We start from the raw sequence: 21,373 nt of genomic DNA, 5'->3' as shown, positions 1-21,373 counted from the left end.
AAACCAATAATGTCTCACTCAGTAGACTTGGTCAGTGCGAATTGTTTGAAGAAACGTAACTCTATAAAGAAACTGTAATTTCGTCCTGTGCAAGATGTAACCTCAAACACACGAAAATTTCTGCACTAGCGTATGACCCTGGTAAAATAAAGAAACTGACAGAACCTACTTTGTGCATTGGAAATGAAACAATCACGTATTATGAATCTCACCTGGTAACTGAAGTACTGGCAGAAACAGCAACACAGCAAGTTTGTATAAAAGTTAAAAAGATCGCTGAAACTAACTACTGTTGGTCTGCCTAAGTCGGGTTCTTAAAGCCAATGAAACACATGGTTCAACCTTTAAGTACTGAAAATTCAGTAAGGAAGGAAATGATCACCTAATATGAAAATTCTTTAATCTAATAATTTCCCTATTACTGTAAATTAATTCAGAAGATCAGTCAGCAAATAATGATCAAAAACTCGACTGTGACGAGAGTGAAGTGGACCTACATTGCAGGTCTATAAGAATAAAAACAAACATTTCACATCAAATAATACCTTGTTCTTCATTTCAAAATTTTTTTAAGTCCATACGCTATTCAGCCATTGTTCTGAATCATCATTCCTCCTCATAATAAATAGGCAACCCACATAGTTCCAAAAATGAGTCCATGCATGACACAACGAGTCCCTGCCTGCTGGACACTGCGGCTATCCACTACTGACAGTCATAGATTCTACGAATCTACACTGTTGGCATCGCAGACACACAAGATACTGTTGCCTAAAAACTTTTTCTCTGACCACAGTTTTTCAAATAAACATTTTCCTTTACAAATATTAACACACCCAATAACATCATAAAAAATAGCCATCTTACAAGCTTACAGGCTATTATTTTAATTTTTCGTTTTCTGGGAATTTGATTGCAATAATCTTATTTTCATTTTTATTTTGATTTAGCTAATTTTGAATTTTATTGTCACTATTCGGTGAATTACTTAATCAGTTGTTCAGTGAGAAAGAAGCACATGGTCTTACTTGTCCTGACGAAATATTTACATTTATGTATTAGCTGAGTACCAAGCACTGAAGGGCACATATTCATTTCAACCTGTCCATCTCCTGCTCACCCATCTCCACATCCATATCCTCCTTCACTATGTCTCAGTTCCTCTCCTCTGCCCCTCTTTCTTTCCACCTCCTGCACCTCACTGTATCTCGTCCTACTCCCCCCTCTATCCATTTCCTCATCTCCCCTATCTTTGCTTATCTCCTCCTACCCCTCTCTATCCACTTCTTGCTACCTCCCTCTCTGGCCATCTCCTCCACCCCCATCTGTGACCATCTCCTTCCCCTTCGCTGTCTGTCCATCCATTCTCCTCCCCTCTCTATCCAGCTTTATCACACTCAGTTCAAAAGGTGGTTCGTAAGCTCCTCAACATTTCTTTCCAGGTAGTAACTAATATTTGTATCAAACTTTTTTGAAATCATATGGGGGGGGGGAGGGTTTAGAATGGGATTTTCATCCCTGGCTTTGCCCATGTATGCATATAACATATACTTAACGTATTTCATACCAATTTGTACACATATTTCACACATATCTCTAGCGAATTTCGCTCTGTAGTTACATTTTCACACAGCTCAGTGTTTATGACGTCGTATCTGTTGAACTATGTCGTACTGTGATAGATTCCTGTAGGTACATCCCATGCATCCCAAGGCATATGTGCGTACTGCCTGTGAAAGGTGTTGCGGATAGAACGGTAACAACAGAGTAATAACTTTGAATGTCTTGCATGATGCAGCAGTTTTCTGTTGTCATAGCTCCCGAATTATACGCTGTACAATGATATATCTTTTCTGGTACTTTCAATGGTACACTTGAACACTATTTGCAAAATGCGCCACTAATACAGTTAGTATCAAAGAAGCAGTAAATTGAAACATCATGCTTTCTAGGATAGTGTTCCTGCAAAAAAACCATAGTAAGAGATTAAAATATTTCCCTTCGTCGTTTCTTAGGGGTTGCAGCGAGAAACTGTTTTGCAAAGGTTTGAAATCAATGATGAAGTTTGTTGCACGTCATTAAGTGTTCATATTCTTAGATAATGAATGACTAAAGTGCGGGTATTCGCACGTCATGGACTTCACTGCTTTTCCACCACCACCTCCTACCATTTGGGGGTATGTGGTTTGTAGACAGAGATTCTGTCCAGACAGTGAGAGATGTGTGTATCCTCTTGGTTGAAATTGGTTCATTGACTGAGTAGGAGATGTACAATACACACTCAAAAACATACATACACACACACACACACACACACACACACATATATATATATATATATATATATAAAACCCCCAGGGAAACTGGTATAGGTATGTGTATTGAAATGCAGAGATATGTAAACACGCAGAATACAGCGCTACGGTCGGCAACGCCTATATGAGACAACAAGTGTCTGGCACAGTTGATAGATCAGTTACTGCTGCTACAATAACAGGTTATGTGGTGTTGTAGTCGATGGTTGAAAATAGTTAAAATGGTTCTGAACACTACGGGACTTTACATCTGAGGTCGTCAGTCCCCTAGACTTAGAACTACTTAAACCTAAGGACATCACACAGATCCATGCCCGAGGCAGGGTTCAAACCTGCGACCGCAGCAGCGCGGTTCCGGAGTGAATCGCCTAGAACCGCTCGGCCACAGCGGCCGGCAGGAGCGATGGGACACAGCATTCCCGAGGTAGCGATGAAGTGTAGATTTTCCCATATGACCATTTCACGACCGTACCATGCATATCAGGAAACCAGTAAGTCATCAAATCTCCAACACCTCTGCGGCCGGAAAAAGATTCTGCAATAACGGGACCAACGAAGACTGAAGAGAATCCTTCAAGGTGACAGAAGTGCAACACTTCCGCAAATTACTTAACCTTTCAATACGAGGGCATCAACAAGTGTCGGCGGGCAAACCATTCAATGAAACATCATCGATATGAGCTTTTGGAGCTGAAGTCCCACTCGTGTGCGTATGATGATGCACGACACGAAGCTTTACGCCTCGACTGGGCCCGTCAACGTCGGCGTTGGGCTGTGGTTGATTGGAAACATGTTGCCTGGTGGGACGAGTCTCGTTCAAATTGTATCGAGCGGATGGACGTGTACGGGTATGGAGACAACCTCATGAAAACTTGGACCCTGCATGTCAGCCGGCGTCTGTTCAAGCTGGTGGAGGCTCTGTAATCGTGTAGGGTGTGTGCAGTTGGAGTGATATAAGACCCCTGATACGTCTAGATGGGACTCCGATAGATGATACAGCCTATCTGATCACCTGCATCCACTGTTGTCCATTGTGCATTGCGACCAGTAGGACAAGGTACAGCATTGTTACATAATAGCACCAAACTCCCCAGACATGAATATTATTGGGTATATGTGGGATGTCTTTTGGTAAACCTTCCGGGATGTAAGGTCGTGGTCCATGAAACTCTTCAGCTCCTAACGTTTCGTCCAGAGCTGCGCTGGACATCTTCAGAGGGGTGTTTCTCCTCCGGTGAGTCTTGCCAGCTCACCGGAGGAGAAACACCCCTCTGAAGATGTCCTGCGCAGCTCTGGACGAAACGTTGGGAGCTGAAGAGTTTCATGGACCACGACCTTACATCCCGGAAGGTTTACCAGAAGATATGTCATCCGGTCGTGAAAGCCTTCATACTATGATATGTGGGATGCCTTGCACTGTGCTGTTCTGAAGAAATCTCCACCCCCTCGTACTATCACGGATTTATGTATAGATAAAACTCTATGATTATCTTATTTCTATAGACAGATAAAAGCAGACAATTAGAACTTTCTAATTTTCTTATTCCTGTTAATTTTGACTAATTTACTACATTTTTGTTAATTTTATACTAAATTACCAAATTTTTGTTAATTTTTACTAATTTACTAAATTTTTGGTCTCTCAGTTCTGTGAATTATGCATATAATGAGTGATGACCGCCCTTTGGCTGTTACTGTCCCTCTCGCTCTGACAAAGAATAGATGCCACATTCTGTGACAAATGTAGCTTCACTAAAGTGACTCCGCATGTCGGTCTGCAGGAGCAGCGGCCGTCGACGTCGTCCACGGCGTCGGACTCGGGGCCGTCGATGGCGGTGCCCGCGCCTCCTCCGTCCTCCTCTGCCGCAGGCACCACCTCGACCACAGCGGACGTCACCAGCTCCAGCATTGGCACCAGCACGTGTGGCCAGGGCCTGCCGCCGCCCACCATCATCACCAGCTCCACCACACCGCCCGCCACCTCACCCTGTGCCGGGGTAAGTCCTCAGGGCGTTTCGCACCATCTGCTTTAGTACTGACTGCCTTTTTTTTTCAACATTTAGTGCTACACCAGGAGTCTAGCCCAGTATCTTACAGTTTTAAAGCAATCCTGTTATAGATTTGCTTCCTCCTTGTCAAAAGTTCTCATAAGGACTCGTTCAAATGGCTCTGAGCACTATGGGACTTAACTGCTGAGGTCATCAGTCCCCTAGAACTTATAACTACTTAAACCTAACTAACCTAAGGACATCACACACATCCATGCCCGAGGCAGGATTCGAATCTGCGACCGTAGCGGTCGCGCGGTTCCAGACTGAAGCGCCTAGAACCGCTCGGCCACCAGAGGCTGGCAAGGTCTCGTTCATACCACAGGTAGCATAAAGTATCTCATTAGTTGTGTGAACCCAATGTGAGTGTAAGCGTGTCCTTTGAATTGGCTGCATCGGAGGACTGTCATCTTTTACCTTTAGAATAACACTATTGATTTTCAATGTGGGTCTGTCTTGGATCACTTTGTATGTTCACTCTATCTTTCTTTCTCTCCCTCTCTCTCTTTCTCTCCCTCTCCCACTCCCCTTCTCATTCTCAGACCCACATATACATATCGTGTAATTATTACAAATTTTTAATTCTTTTATGGACCAGAAAGAGATGTGAAACAGATGATATCAGTTTGGGGTTAATTTCATCACCCATTAGATTTCTTACATCCTATTGTATGTCGTTCCTTAACGGTTGAATATCTCACTCCTTTCTGTGCCACAATAAACCCAAGTCACTGATATTGTAATTTGTGCTTCTAATATTATATTCATGGATATTACTGTTATTTTGTAAATTTTATTGGTTGTTGGCAACGAACTTCATGAGTTAATTACTTTTGAATACATTGTGGGAGTGAACAGTGATCAATGTTGTCACAAATATTTACTATAAAAAACAGTCTTGATCATAAATTGTTTATTCCAGTGACCGGTTTCGACCACAACTGTGGTCATCTTCAGATTACAGGTCATATACAAAGCTTTGATTAGAGAGCTACACACATTAAAGAAAATACATAAAGTTACAAAGCTATTAGACGATGAAATACCAATGAGTAAGAACCTCCTTCTGATGGTAAAACCAGTGTGCACATTCTACCATATATACTGGAGGCTCCGCCCACTTCTGACAGAGCAATGTCATTGCTAAAAAATGAATTATTTGTCGAATAACAAAGTAAAATTTCTGAGTTAAAAGAATATTGACAAGAAAGGAATATAAACACACACAAAACTTAGCTTATTCAACATCTATTTTCAGTTAAGAAACGTTAAAAATATTTAAACATGTGGGAAAAATGAACAGTGTTCGGACAGTACATGGGTTGCAGACTACAAGTTGTGACAAAGACTGTTTCTGATAGTAAATATTTGGAACTTCATAAGGCAGTAAGTGCTTAACTGCTCAAAGAAGGTGCCCATGAGACACATGTAAAAAATAAACTGCACTTTCAAATGGGACATGTATGTGCTAGCGAAGTAATTACATTCAAAATCTGCAAACTGTAAGCAGCACTATGGTCACGTATTCCTTAGGCGTCAGTTTATCTGGTGATCACTAAGAAAAGTGTTAATTAACATTTACGTATGTAACAAGAACTGTGTGTTAGAGATAGGTACATATAGTTTAGTGTAGGCTTGGTGGTGCCACGTATGACTTTTCGATACGAAAATACAACAGACGTATTCTTCAAACAGCTTATGTGATTTAGTTATTCGCATGTTCCATGGATCATATTTGCGATCTTGAGCTGTGATGTAGAATTAGTCAGTTTTAGTATAAAATGCAGTTCCTCAGTGAAAAGTATAACCACATACGAAACATTTACGTGATTCATTAAGTTACTTTTTTTTTACTATTGTGATATACTCAGCTATGTTAAGTCGGTCTCTCCCTGTCTTTTACAAAGCACGGTGACCAACAGGATTTTATACACAGCACCAACATTAAACACTGTCTTCTGTCAAGTGGAAAGTATTTATTTGTGAGTGAAGTACCGCAAAGGATCTCTAGTGTCCATGTGTTCATTTCAACAACATAGGAGATCGGAGCCAAGAAAGGATTTTCGAAAACTATGACACGTTAACAATACCAGATGATTCAACATAACCCAATATCATCATCACCATCATCATTTAAGGCTGATTATGCCTTTCAGCGTTCAGTCTGGAGCATAGACCCCTTATAAAATTACTCCATGACCCCCTATTCAGTGCTAACATTGGTGCCTCTTCTGATGTTAAACCTACTACTTCAAAATCATTCTTAACCGAATCCAGGTACCTTCTCCTCGGTCTGCCCCGACTCCTCCTACACTCTACTGCTGAGCCCATGAGTCTCTTCGGTAACCTTGCTTCTCCCATGCGTGTAAGATGACCCCACCATCTAAGCCTGTTCGCCCTGACTGCTACATCTATGGAGCTCATTCCCAGTTTTTCTTTGATTTCCTCATTGTGGACACCCTCTTGCCATTGTTCCCATCTACTAGTACCTGCAATCATCCTAGCTACTTTCATATCCGTAACCTCAACCTCGTTGATAAGGTATCCGAATCCACCCAGCTTTCGCTCCCATACAACAAAGTTGGTCGAAGGATTGAACGGTGCACGGATAACTTAGTCTTGGTACTGACTTCCTCCTTGCAGAAGAGAGTAGATCGTAGCTGAGCGCTCACGGCATTAGCTTTGCTACATCTCGCTTCCAGTTCTTTCACTATGCTGCCATCCTGTGAGAATATGCATCCTAAGCACTTGAAACCGTCCACCTGTTCTAACTTTGTTCCTCCTATTTGGCACTCAAACCGTTTATATTTCTTTCCCACTGACATTACTTTCGTTTTGGAGATGCTAATCTTCATACCATAGTCCTTACATTTCTGATCTAGCTCTGAAACATTACTTTGCAAACTTTCAATCGAATCTGCCATCACAACTAAGTCATCCGCATATGCAAGACTGCTTATTTTGTGTTCACATATCTTAATCTCACCCAGCCAGTCTATTGGTTTCAACATATGATCCATAAATAATATGAACAACAGTGGAGACAGGTTGTGTTGTGGACTGGCCAGACAGCCAATCCACTATGACCGGTAGCCGAAAGGCACGCGTTTAAGCTCACACAGGCTGGCGTGAGGTCTGGAACAGTTAAAGGAGTTGAGTCTAGTAAAAAAGTACGTAGCTTCTGGAATACTTAACTTTAATCCATAATTGGTAAACATCGGTCTGACGGTACATGCTTCACAAGATAAATAGCAAATGATAATGGCGCCTTTATAGGTCGTAGCAAATGACATAGCTGAAGGCTATGCAAACTATCGTCTCGGCAAATGAGAGCGTAATTTGTCAGTGAACCATCGCTAGCAAAGTCGGCTGTACAACTGGGCGAGTGCTAGGACGTCTCTCTAGACCTTCCGTGTGGCGGCGCTCGGTCTGCAATCACTGATAGTGGCGACACGCGGGTCCGACGTATACTACCGGACCGCGGCCGATTTAAAGGCTACCACCTAGCAAGTGTGGTGCCTGGCGGTGACACCACAGGTTGCAGCCTTGTCTTACCCCTGAAACTACTCTGAACCATGAACTCAATTTACCGTCAACTCTAACTGCTGCCTGACTATCCATGTAAAGACCTTTAATTGCTTGCAAAAGTTTGCCTCCCATAATCTCGTTGAACAGACAATAACTTCCTCCTAGGAACCCGGTCATGTGCCTTTTCTAGATCTATAAAGCATAGATACGGTTCCCTGTTCCAGTCATAACACTTGTCCATTATTTGCCGTAAGCTAAAGATCTGGTCCTGACAACCTCTAAGAGGCCTAAACCCACACTGATTCTCATCTAATTGGTCCTCAACTTATACTCGCACTTTCCTTTCAACAATACTTGAGAAGATTTTACCCACAACGCTGATTAAAGAGATACCTCTGTAGTTGTTACAATCTTTTCTGTTTCCATGTTTAAATATTGGTGTGATTACTGCTTTTGTCCAGTCTGATGGAACCTGTCCCGACTCCCAGGCCATTTTAATTATCCTGTGTAGCCATTTAAGACCTGACATTCCACTGTATTTGATGAGTTCCTACTTAATTTCATCCACCCCACTTGCTTTATTGCACTGCAATCTATTGACCATTTTCTCCACTTCCTCAAATGTGATCCTGTTTCCATCATCATTCCTATCCCATTCTACCTCGAAATCTGAAACATTAATGATCGTATTTTCATCTACATTGAGCAACTCTTCAAAATATTCCCTCCATCTGCCCAAGGCATCCACAGGATTCACCAGCAGTTTTCCTGACCTGTCCAAAATACTTGTCATTTCCTTCTTACCTCCCTTTCGAAGACTGCTAATTACACTCCAGAATGGTTTTCCAACAGCTTGACCCATAGTTTTCAACTTGTTTCCAAAGTCTTCCAAGATTTCTTCTTGGATGCTGCAATTACCTATTTGGCTTTGTTTCTTTCTTCAGCATAACTTTCTCTGTCTACCAGAGTTCTAGTATGTAGATATTTTTGATACGCCTTCTTTTTCCTTTTACAGGCTGCTTTGACTGTGTCATTCCACCAAGCTGTTTGCTTCCTCCTACTTTTACGCACTACTGTTCCAAGACATTCTTTAGCCACTTCTAGTACTGTGTCCCTGTACCTTGTCCATTCCTTTTCCAATGACTGTAATTGACTACATTCAACCAACTGGTACCTTTCTGAGATCGCTGTTATGTACTTGTGCCTGATTTCCTTACCCTGAAGTTTATCCACTCGTATCCTCCTACATATGGACCTGACCTCCTGCACTTTCGGCCTCACAATCCCAATTTCACTGCAGATTAAATAATTATCAGTGTCATCAAAGAATCCCCTGAATACAGGTGTGTCCCTCACAGCCTTCCTGAGTTCCTGATCTGTTATTATATAGTCAGTGACAGATCTGGTTCCCCTGCCTTCCCAAGTATACCGGTGATTGTTCTTATGTTTAAAAAAGGAGTTTGTGATTACTAAGCCCATACTGGCACAGATATCCAAGAGTTGTTTCCCGTTCCTGTTGGCCTCCATATCCTCTCCAAATTTACCCATAACCTTTTCATAACCTTCTGTTCGATTTCCAATCATGGCATTAAAATCACCCATGAGCAGAACACTGTCCTTGTTCTTTAACAACTACATCACTGAGTGGCTCATAAAAACTATCCATCTTATCTTGATCTGTCCCTTCACAATGCGAAAGTTGAGGGTCATACCCTACAACAATGAATATTGTAAGAGCAACATTTTATCAGTGCTCACTATACTGTTGCTTCATACAACTCCCCCCCCCCCTCATCCTCGCTTTACACCACCATCTCATTGAACGACTTTTTTCTTAAATTCTTCTTCGCGTAATATTCATGTACGAATTTTCACGAACAAGGTATTTCACAGTACAGTTGTGTAAGTTTTTATATTGTCCACCTCCTTTGGTATACTTGTACTAGCTAAAGCTTGCTGCAACCTGAAGACTTCTCGCTCATTAGAGGCGAATTTCGAGTATGACCTGCATTTTGGAATGTAAAAATTTGCTTCTTGTGTCAGAACAATGCGGTATTTGCACATTGTCACCTTGATAACATCCTAACGAAGTTATAAATGCGACGTAATTCTGACACAGTGGTTTATTAAACGAGGAACTGGGGACAAATCGAGTAAAAAATTAGCAAAAAGCGTATTCTCAGTATAAATATGAATGTGTAGTTTCACTATCTTGTTACAAAGCCACACTACTTCTAATTTCACTAGCTACTTACAAGTGTCTGAAGTTACTTTAAATCGTGGTAGACAAAAAAAGTCTCGTTGTTTACCAGATGGCAATATATTGCCTTCCTTGTGTGCGATCATTGCCAAAATCTCGTTTCGTTGTCTCAAACCGTTTCTGGAGATGTGATGGACTTTTTTTCATTCCAGCTTCATTGCCAGTGCACATGATAGCAGAAACCTAAAGAAAAGTTCAGTACGTTAGCTTTATTTTATATGCAGCAATATGTGGTCTAATGCACACCAAACGCAAATACATACCGATCACTATTATTTATTGCAAACTTCTCGAATTTTACGCAGTGTGTAATTTACATGCAAAATACCACGCTGTGGAGCGGCGGGCAATAATAAAATGGCCGTTACTGCGTTACGTCGTTAGGAAAAGACTGTTTAATTCTCTGTGCATCCTTTCCAAGAGTCTGAGAACTAATTTGCAGTCATCCAGAGAGCAATGGAGAAAATACTGGCCATAATTCGCAGTCTGCAAGTTCACGTTGCTCTGTGTGCTCACTGAAATAAGAAGTTCCTCTTTGTTGTTGCTACTTATTCAGTGGGATCAGGAACTATGACAATGAATAAGAAATTTGAGCTTTAAATGATTGATATATTTTGTACAAGCTCACCTGCACAAAGGTATAAGTCTCAGTACTGTAACTAGTATCTGTAGCGGAAACAGCACTATTGACAGTTTAGAGACGACCTTTACAGGAAGTTACAAGTAAAATAGTCTATCGCCCTGACTTCCAGTCACCAAAATATAATTTCCCGTCTTAGAAGTGAAAAATAACCTCGCCACTGGCCAGGCGGTTTTGTCAGAATGATGTGCGGCACACAAACAGTTACTTTCGTGAAATCTTAGCGATCCAGGACGGTGTTCAGTCCTCGCAAGTTCAATTCCAACATTTAGTAAGACGCAATCAAGTCTGCCCAGCTCTGACGTCATCCAAGCAACAACCCACTCAGGTGTTTGAGGGATGCCGAGTTTGACATCTCGATGTGAAGTGTCTCCCACCAGTGCCTTCCTGTCTGTGTTTACATAAAGGTACAGCGGACTGCCAAACGCAACACCTGCTGTAAAACGTCCCTATTCACAAGTAACAGTATCTAAATGTCACCTTTCTCGGACATGCATAGTATAATAATACTATCGTTTAACAATTTACATTATTGAATTTTGCATAAATTCAGTTAAGTTTGCTTTAGTTACTGAAAAGGTTTTATCTTGAAACTTGGTACAGCTTTGTTGTTTCATAAATGCAATTGAGTGCTGTAATTATAACTTCCTATTAGAAATACAAATGATACTTAATCTATCACGAATAAGGACATTTCTGCTCGAAATTTGGTTTTCAGTTAATAACTTGAAAACTAATAGCGGCGCCCTTTGGTGTCACATATTCAATCTTTTTACGTGAAACTGAGGTTACATAGGAATTTTCAGCTTTCCGATTCTAATTTTTAGTGGCTTCAGTTTTTCGTAAAAAGATGTCGGTTTTAACAAAAATATTGCTCTTGTGAAGTTGACACTTGTAACTGTTAACTGTGACCTACATTTACATACTCTGACCAATTAGTTTTATTATTCAGTGCCACTCATTTTTATCTTGAGACCGTATATTTTTCCTATCGTATTCATTTGATCATTCTGAGGCTTTACAATGTCAACATACATTTACTTAAGCATACACTGACATTTGGAAAAGTTATTTTGATGATTAATTTCACTCTTAAATCATGGTGTAGTCCTTTGCATGTTGATCGCAGCCGCGTTCTGATGATGCGCTGGTCGTAGTGAATTGGAGTAAGCCCCGGCACACTCGTTCGTCTCTGTATCACTTACTATGATACACCACTTTTTTTAGCCTCAACACTACCTCTGACCATTAGGGAATTGTTAGGACCGTCATCATGAAACCGGTATATAAACCTATAGCCGGCATAAAAACCAATTTCTTACCGAAAAGATTCTTTAAAATCAGTTGAGAATGACTGCGCGGTAGCCGACGTAAGCGCGCAGTTCTGCCGGAGTAGCGCGCCCGCTATCGGCTAGCCGGAAACTGCCGGACTTTGCCGAACGAGGCTCGTCGCAGAAATCCGCCCGTACCTAGTGAGAGTCCGCAAAGCCGGTACCGGGAACTGCGGATAACGGTCGGAAGGTCGTGCGTCCACTAAAGCAGTGGTGGGGACCGTTGGTATTCAAGATCCACCTGAAATATCCATGGCCCATCGCGGATATCTGCTAGTGAATCAACAGTTACTGAATCCATCACAATTAAATCAGGGGCTCATTGAAGATCAGTAAACAGCCTAGTGTTTCCCAAATTCACAATGACCATTTAAGCAGTTGTTACCACATAGAAGTGAGGTAGTGAGCTGCCTGGCACATCGAAGCAAGCAGTGATGTGATTTGCATGTTTATACTAGCTTCGATATAGTCGAACTTGGGTATTAATCGTTTCTGTGGGAGAAAGCTCTCCTGAAGTTGCCCTGTATCATTTTTGTTACAACTGTATGTGAATCGTGAGTAACGCTTTGAACCACACTTGCTGCACAGACGCCCGCTGCTAGCATAGCCGTTCCGCAGCCGCCCCCGCCAGTGGTGGTGGCAGAGGTGACCATCATCAACCAGCCCGTGCAGCAGCAGCAGCAACAGCAACATCAACAGCAGCAACAACAGCAGCAACAGCAACAACAACAGCAGACGAGCAGCAGCAGTACCCAGTCTGGGCAGGCATCACCAGCCAGCTCCTCCTCTCCAGCTCACCCCATGCTCACCTCCAGGAGGGACTCGACCACTCAGGTAGACACCACACTACCACACAAGGTGGCCAGAGGTAGCTCATCTTCCACGTTGTCAACTAGTTGAATTCCGCTGCTTCGTCACTGACTTCACACTACATTCAAAATTCCCGAAGCCATTAAGTACACACATAATACACATCTAATTTAAACTCTGTTTCGTATATTGCATACCAAATAAAACACATCTAGAATTTATGCATCTCATAAAAGCAGTGAATAGATATAAATTACATACTCTTATAACCTGAGGCCTGGGTGCTATGTACGAGGCCTGTTCAGAAAGTAAGCTCCGATTGATTGCCAAATTGAAACCACAGTGAACATCAGAAATGTTTTACTTGTAACAATTAGCTACACCTTTCAGCTACTTCTCTACGTAGTCGCCGTTCTGACTTAGACTTTTGTCATAGCGTTGTACCAACTTTTCAATAGCCTCATCATAGAAGGCAGCCGCCAGTGCTTTCCGCCAATTCTCCACGCTGGCCTACACCTCGTTGTCTGTGTCAAAATGTTGTCTTCAAAGACAGCGGTTCATGTGACCAGAGATGAAACTCAGGGGGAGACAATTGCGGACTGTATTGTGGGTAATCTAACATTTCCATTTGAAAACGATGCAGGAGCATCTTCATTGCCCCTGCAGAATGCGGCTGAGAATTGTCGTGAAGACGAAACAGCACGACAGTTATGTAATGTTAGCTGCATAGCTTCAGGCGAAATTTCTCACCAGGCCCTCGTACTTGGCGGCAGACACTATTTTATACATATCTTTACGCACTCACTGCGTGCTCAGAAATGAGAAGAGCGACGTGATGCTAACTGGGGTTATACTAGAGACACTACCCAACACATCTGTGCAAAGCTTTATCGGATTTTCATAGTCTTTTCCATTTCGCGACCGATCGGAGCTTACTTTCTGAACGCCCCTCGTACAAAGGGCGCGATATATGCCCATTTGTAAAACGCCAATTAATAAGATAGACACGCAAAAGGTACTAAAAACGTTAAGTGCCAATTACGGCCATAACTAGTCTTACATCATTGTATTAGATATGGAACTTTTTTTCTACCTACCAACTGACCGTAAGCTATTCTCGCATACTTAGTAACAGTCCTGAAATAAGGCATGATCCGTGAGACCAAAAAAGTATTCCATCAGGCTACTTGTGATTCTAATTGGCATCTAATGTTTTTAATGTTTCTAGCAAAAGAAAAAAAAAAAGCACTCCACATTCAGACCACAAGTGGCCCATCGGGACCATCTGACCGCTATATCACCCTCAGCAGAGGATGCGTATAGGATCGGCATGTGGTCAGCATACCGCTCTCCTGGTCGTTACGATGGTTGTCTTTGACAGGAGCCGCTACTATTCGGTCGAGTAGCTCCTCAATTGGCATCACGAGGCTGAGTGCACCACGAAAAATGGCAACAGCGCATGGCGGCTCGTATGGTCACCCATCCAAGTGCCGGCCACGCCCGACATTGCTTAACTTCGGTCATGTGACAGGAACCGATGTATCCACTACAGCAAGACTGTATCCATTTTATTAATTGGTGTTTACAAATGGACGCATACATTTGTATGCAGGACCCAGGCCTCTGTTTATAGCAATATGTTTTAGCCGTTCACTATTTTCGTATGAAGCATAAATTCTAGAAATGCATTACATAGTACACAGTATACGAAACACTTCGACCTTAAGACAGATGTGGAATATATTCATATTTTATGGCTTTTCGGTCTTCAAATGCGATCAACTTCACGAACATATGGCAGAATATACTGGAATATTTCACATTAGGCATTGGTTTCTGTATTTTGACATGTGCTCTACATGTCAGCATTTCATGCTGTATTCTAGAACAAATAGCTAAGAATAAGGTCACTTTGTTAAAATTTTAGTCTTTAGAGATTATATTCTACCTTCTATAGCATTTAATGACTCAGTTCTTTTACTGTCGGTTAGCCACGTATATAATGGCAGGCAGTTATCAAGCTTATTGCATCTGCCCCTAGACCTCGAGGTACGGTATTACTTCGACTTAATATTCAATATTACGAATTTACGTTTTTTGATTAGTAATATTGTTATATTTTATGCATTTAAAATAATGTTCCGTCTCCAGTCGTAATTCCATGACATTCAGTACTTACTATTTTTATTACTTTTATTATTTAACGAACAAGTAATATCACATTTATATAATGTAAATTTATGGAAATGTTTTCATTACATTAACAACATATGTCTTATTAGAGTCACATCTATATTAAATTACTTGGGTGGTAAGACTGTCTGGCAGGCAGAGTTTTCATGTAGCCATGAGGCTAAACCTCTGGGTGGTGCTAAAGGACAATCTTTTCTAGACAAATATCTAAAGCTGGATAACATATAAGATCTCCTGGTTAAAGTAAATTTGTCACTAGACATGGATTAGACTAGGCTTCTTTTCTTAGAGGCCTCAAACGACCTTCAGCTTAAGTACGGCAGTGCTGGACGGCGCGGCCATGTAGGTAAATTGTACTCCGAAACGCTGTTGATGTGCAATGAACCTGCGACCCTTTTGTATCGCGTGCTTGTAAAATCGAAACAGTAATGTTACATTTGCTAGCCCTTCTCACAGACCACTTATGGTCCTACAGGTTGTGCAGATTACACTACTGCCCTATCTCCAGGCATTATTAGGCCGCACAGTGAGTTCCTATTTCCACCTAAATTAGCAATTCGTGAGCTGAGCGCCTCTTTCCTACAGATATCATACAAGAACAAGTACTTAGTAAATCTACCATAAATAATAAGACTTGTGTGAAAATCTTGTATGCTTCGTATTCTGCATATTGTAACTATTTGTTACAAGACGTCTTGTTGTACACTATGAGCTGCATGTAAAAATGTTTAATTGCCACACCTGTGGCGTCTTATTCAAATGATCTGCAAATAAACGCATACATATCAATGTGTACAAGATAAGAAGATTCTCTATACATGACTGTAGAAAGATAAGGTTACTTACATATCGTGTATGTGTATATCAAATGACATGTGTAGCCTGTATAAAATCTACATGATGTTAAAACTGATGTCGATCTAGAGAACACAGAACCGCGTGGTCATCAAAATTCAAAGTATACGCATGTGTATGTGATCACGACCTCTATGGTACATAGTCTGTCGTGTCTGTTTTTTATAACTGGTAAACACTGAACACCCCATGATAAACACTACCAAGAAATGTGCCCATTTAGCGTTTGACAGTACACGACAACCTGTGCACCACAGAGGTTAGGCAGGTAATCGACTTTAATGTGATCACGTAGACATGCTTATAATTAAGTTTCAAAAGTCCACGGGTTCTACACTGCCCAGTCACATTAATACGACCACCTGTCAAGAGCCTGAATAACAACGTTTTGCAGCGCTGAACGCTGCGAAATGTGCAGTAAGACAGTCGGTGACGTTCTGGAAGGTACCGACAGGGATTTAGAGCCATGCCGTGTACCCCTACACCTACACTAGATCCATGCCACGAACAGCCCTATCGAGGAGGTCTCACAGATTCTAGACTGGATTTACAGCTGGGGAGTTTGGTGACCAGGGCAGTGCATCAAACTCTCATCGAGGTGCTCTTCGAACTACTAACTTACACTGCCAGCTATGTGGCATGTTGCATTGTCCTGCTGGTAGGTGCCATTGTGCCGCGGAAAGACAAACTGCATGTAGGGATAGCCATGGTCCCCAAAATTAGACGGATGCTTTTGCTGATCCATTGTGTCTTCCAGAATACCAACGTCACCTGGGGAGTGTCACGAAAAAATTCCGAAGATCATAACGCTTCCTCCTCTGGCCTGGATCCCTCTGCTTGCACACGTTTCACGCCGTACACGCCAACAGCCATGAATGCAATGGAGCATAAAAAGTGATTCATCTGAGAAGACATCCTGTTGCCTCTCAGTGGACGTCCGTCTGCGATATTTCAGCCCTCAACGTGGATGAACAGCAGGTTGCTCAACAGTCATTGAGGAGACACTGTTGGTAACCTATTGGTTCATGTGCACTTTCGACGACTTAATCACTTGTCACTAAACCAAATGGCCCTTCTGGACAGCATTTAATTTGCTCTAATTCGGCAGTACTGCACTGTTTTTTTTTCCGACCCTCGTCCCCACCTCCGTTCATAATACGCGTTATATAATATTCACTATTGTTGCTGTCCCACCTGCCGTCTGTGATTGGTTATTGCACATTGACGCCGAACACAGGCGGTGGTCGCATTGATGTGACTGGCCCGTGTATGTTTTTCTAGATGGACATCAATTTTAACACCAGGAAATATCTGCTGTATCGTGCAGAGATCGCTGTGCCACAGCAAAGTGAATCGATACCACGGAGGTTAGTGAGGGCTCGCTGCAATCGGCGTTGACTTACGAGACACGCTCCTGAAGGAACACTCTTCCCCTATTACTTCTGCAGCGCCCTCAACTTGAGACATTGCCCAGTTCGAGATTCAACCACACCAGTCGACATCGTACTTAGGACCACTGATGGACCAGGTTCATTTAAATGTGGAATACTGTACTCCAAGAAAATAGTTTGTTAACCTGTGCATCAAGTGATGCTTCAATAGTCAATGGTAACTGTAACTTATCAACCAATCCTGTGGCAAAGGACTGTGTTAAAGTTAAGCAAATCTTTTATCCGTTTGTGAAATAAAGTGAACCAACATAGCATATGTTGCATTGAGATGAGCCTTCTCTCAGAATAATCAGAGAACTCACAGCTGTGGCCGAATGAGTTTCGACTAGTCACAACAATTTCATACTTGCCACACTCGTCATTTGATAGAGACGTATACAATATGTGAGTAACCTTACCTTTGTACAGAAATGTGTACAGAATGTTCTTACAGAGTGCGTTCCATAAGTACTGCAACCAATTTTTTCTGACGCAACCACAGCGTGTTGTAACCGGCTGGGCTAAATGGAGGGGGGTGTTGGCTTCAAAACGCTCTTGTCTCATTCGGCAGCGAGCTGCCGGAGAGTTAGGTCGTGCGTTTCCGTCAACCCCATTGTGAGTTTATGTAACACGGCACAATGGATCATTCTGTAGAGCAACGGTACGCTATCAAATTTTGCGTTAAACTTGGGAAGTCCGCCACCGAAACGTTTCCATTACTTCAGCATGCCTTTGGGATTCATTGGTTGTCCGAATCACAAGTTTTCCGAAGGCACAAATCGCTCAAGGAGCGCTGAGAGGAAATCACCAACGAACCCCGCAGTGGACGGCCATCGACCGATCAACCGCACGAATCGACAAAAATGTGAAGCGTGTGAGCGATTATTTGGCTGACGGCTGAGACTTCAATTGATAGCACAGACTATAAAGATGTCAAATCAACCGTTTTCTGCATTGTGACCGAAGATTTTAACATGAGAAAGGTGTGTGCAAACTCGTCCCAAAAGTGTTGACCCACGAAAACGAGCACGAGATACTACTTCGTTGCCGAGAAATGGTGGAAATGTGTGAAAAACTCAGTTATCACTGGTGATGAGTCGTGGATTTTTGCGTACGACCCTGAGACAAAAAGGCAGAGTTCAGTTAGGCACACCCCATCGTCGCCCCGTCCCGAGAAGGCACGCATGAGCAAGTCCAGGATCAAAACCATGCTCATTGTCTTCTTTGACGTCAGAGGCATTGTCCACCACGAATTCGTACCTACCGGGACTACAGTGAACACAGTTTAGTGCCCAAAAGACTGAAAAGGATAGTCTTGCGCTGCCGAAGCGACATGAAGGACACGTGGAAAGTTCACCACGACAACACGCCGAGTCACAGCGCCTTCATTGTCAACGGCTTCCTGGCCACGACCAAGACCCCATTGGTTTCCCAGCCTCCCAACAGTCCTGACCTGGCTCCTGCCGACATTTTTTTGTTTCCTCGGTTAAAAGGAGTCATGAGAGGAAAACATTGGGACATGATTCAAAGCATCCAGCCGCATGTTACATCAGCTCTAAAGGACATTCCGGAAAAGGCATTCCAACATGCTTTCCAGGCGTGGAAACACCTCCTCCAGAAGTGTATCTCTGCAAGAGGGTGCTATTTTGAAAATTTTTGATTACTTGTACGAATATATTCAATAAATGACTTTTTATGAATTTGGTCGCATTACTTTTGGAATGCATTTTGTACATTACACACATTTTATGTTTCCATGGAAATGGCAAGGAAAGCGTTTCTGAAGAAGAGAAATTTGTTAACATCGAGTATAGATTTAAGTGTCAGAAAGTCGTTTCTGTAATTATTTGTATGGAGTGTAGCCATGTATAGAAGTGAAACGTGGACGATAAAGAGTTTGGACAAGAAGAAAATAGAAGCTTTCGAAATATGGTGCTACAGAAGAAAGCTGAAGATTACATGGGTAGATCACATAACTAATGAGGAGGTACTGAATAGAATTGGGGAGAAGAGGAGTTTGTGGCACAACTTGACAAGAAGAAGGGACCGGTTGGTAGGACATGTTCTGAGGCATCAGGGGATCACAAATTTAGCATTGGAGGGCAGCGTGGAGGTTAAAAATAGTGGAGGGAGACCAAGAGATGAATACACTAAGCAGATTCAGGAGGATGTAGGTTGCAGTAAGTACTGGGAGATGAAGAAGCTTGCACATGATCTACATCTACATCTACATCTACATGATTACTCTGCAATTCACATTTAAGTGCTTGGCAGAGGGTTCATCGAACCACAATCATACTATCTCCCTACCATTCCACTCCCGAACAGCGCGCAGGAAAAACGAACACCTAAACCTTTCTGTTCGAGCTCTGATTTCTCTCATTTTATTTTGATGATCATTCCAACCTATGTAGGTTGGGCTCAACAAAATATTTTTGCATTCGGAAGAGAAAGTTGGTGACTGAAATTTCTTAAATAGATCTCGCCGCGACGAAAAACGTCTTTCCTTTAATGACTTCCATCCCTACTCGCGTATCATATCTGCCACACTCTCTCCCCTATTACGTGATAATACAAAACGAGCTGCCCTTGTCTGCACCCTTTCGATGTCCTCCGTTAATCCCACCTGGTAAGGATTCCACACCGCGCAGCAATATTCTAACAGAGGACAAACGAGTGTAGTGTAAGCTGTATCTTTAGTGGACTTGTTGCATCTTCTAAGTGCCTTGCCAATGAAACGCTACCTTTGGCTCGCCTTCCCCACAATATTATGTATGTGGTCTTTGCAACTGAAGTTGTTCGTAATTTTAACACGCAGGTACTTAGTTGAATTGACAGCCTTGAGAATTGTACTATTTATCGAGTAATCGAATGCCAACGGATTTCTTTTGGAACTCATGTGGATCACCTCACACTTTTCGTTATTTAGCGTCAACTGCCAACTGCCACCTGCCACATGATACAGCAATCTTTTCTAAATCGCTTTGCAACTGATATTGGTCTTCGGATGACCTTACTAGACGGTAAATTACAGCATCATCTGCGAACAACCTAAGAGAACTGCTCAGATTGTCACCCAGGTCATTTATATAGTTCAGGAACAGCAGAGGTCCCAGGACACTTCCCTGGGGAACACCTGATATCACTTCAGTTTTACTCGATGATTTGCCGTCTATTACTACGAACTGCGACCTTCCTTTCACGAAATCACGAATCCAGTCGCACAACTAAGACGATACCCCATAGGTCCGCAGCTTGATTAGAAGTCTCTTGTGAGGAATGGTGTCAAAAGCTTTCCGGAAATGTAGAAATACGGAATCAACTTGAGATCCCCTGTCGATAGCGGCCATTACTTCGTGTGAATAAAGAGCTAGCTGCGTTGCACAAGAACGATGTTTTCTGAAACCATGCTGATTACGTATCTATAGATCGCTCCGTCGAGGTGATTCATAATGTTTGAATACAGTATATGCTCCAAAACCCTACTGCAAACCGACGTCCTTGAGATAGGTCTGTAGTTCGACGGATTACTCCTACTACCCTTCATAAACACTGGTGCGACCTGCGTAATTTTCCAATTTGCAGGTACAGATCTATCGGTGAGCGAGCGGTTGTATATGATTCCTAAGCAGGCAGCTATTGTATCAGCTTAATCTGGAAGGAACCTAATCGGTATACAATCTGGACATGAAGACTTGCCCGTATCAAGCGATTTGCTTCGCAACCCCTAAGGTATCTAGTTCTAAGAAACTCATGCTAGCATGGATAGATTCCCATGATAGAGTAGCATGGAGAGCTGCATCAGAGCAGTCTCAGGACTGAAGACCACAACAACATGAACAACAACAACAACAACATGTTTCCATTTATCGGTTTCTTCTGTCAATGAAGAGTCACTGATGATGGGTTCTAGACCCGAGTACTGGTCTGGCAAATATTCTCACATGGAGCTAATAGTGTGCA

At 42.3% G+C, this 21,373-nt stretch overlaps 1 protein-coding gene across 1 annotated transcript in view; it reads left to right on the top strand.

The window, feature by feature from the left end:
- Positions 1-21,373, top strand: part of LOC126425214 (serine/arginine repetitive matrix protein 1-like) — a 109,133-nt gene that overhangs the window by 48,395 nt on the left and 39,365 nt on the right. Inside the window, exon 6 of the mRNA XM_050088171.1 lies at positions 4,097-4,232. Coding sequence (XP_049944128.1) covers positions 4,097-4,232 — 136 coding nt within the window. The remainder of the gene's footprint in view (positions 1-4,096; positions 4,233-21,373) is intronic.

Source organism: Schistocerca serialis, chromosome 10 (assembly GCF_023864345.2).
Source record: "Schistocerca serialis cubense isolate TAMUIC-IGC-003099 chromosome 10, iqSchSeri2.2, whole genome shotgun sequence".
In the NCBI taxonomy this organism is placed as follows: Eukaryota; Metazoa; Arthropoda; class Insecta; order Orthoptera; family Acrididae; genus Schistocerca; species Schistocerca serialis.
The sequence above is the reverse complement of the archived record's forward strand: the minus strand, read 5'-3'. Positions and strand labels throughout refer to the sequence as shown.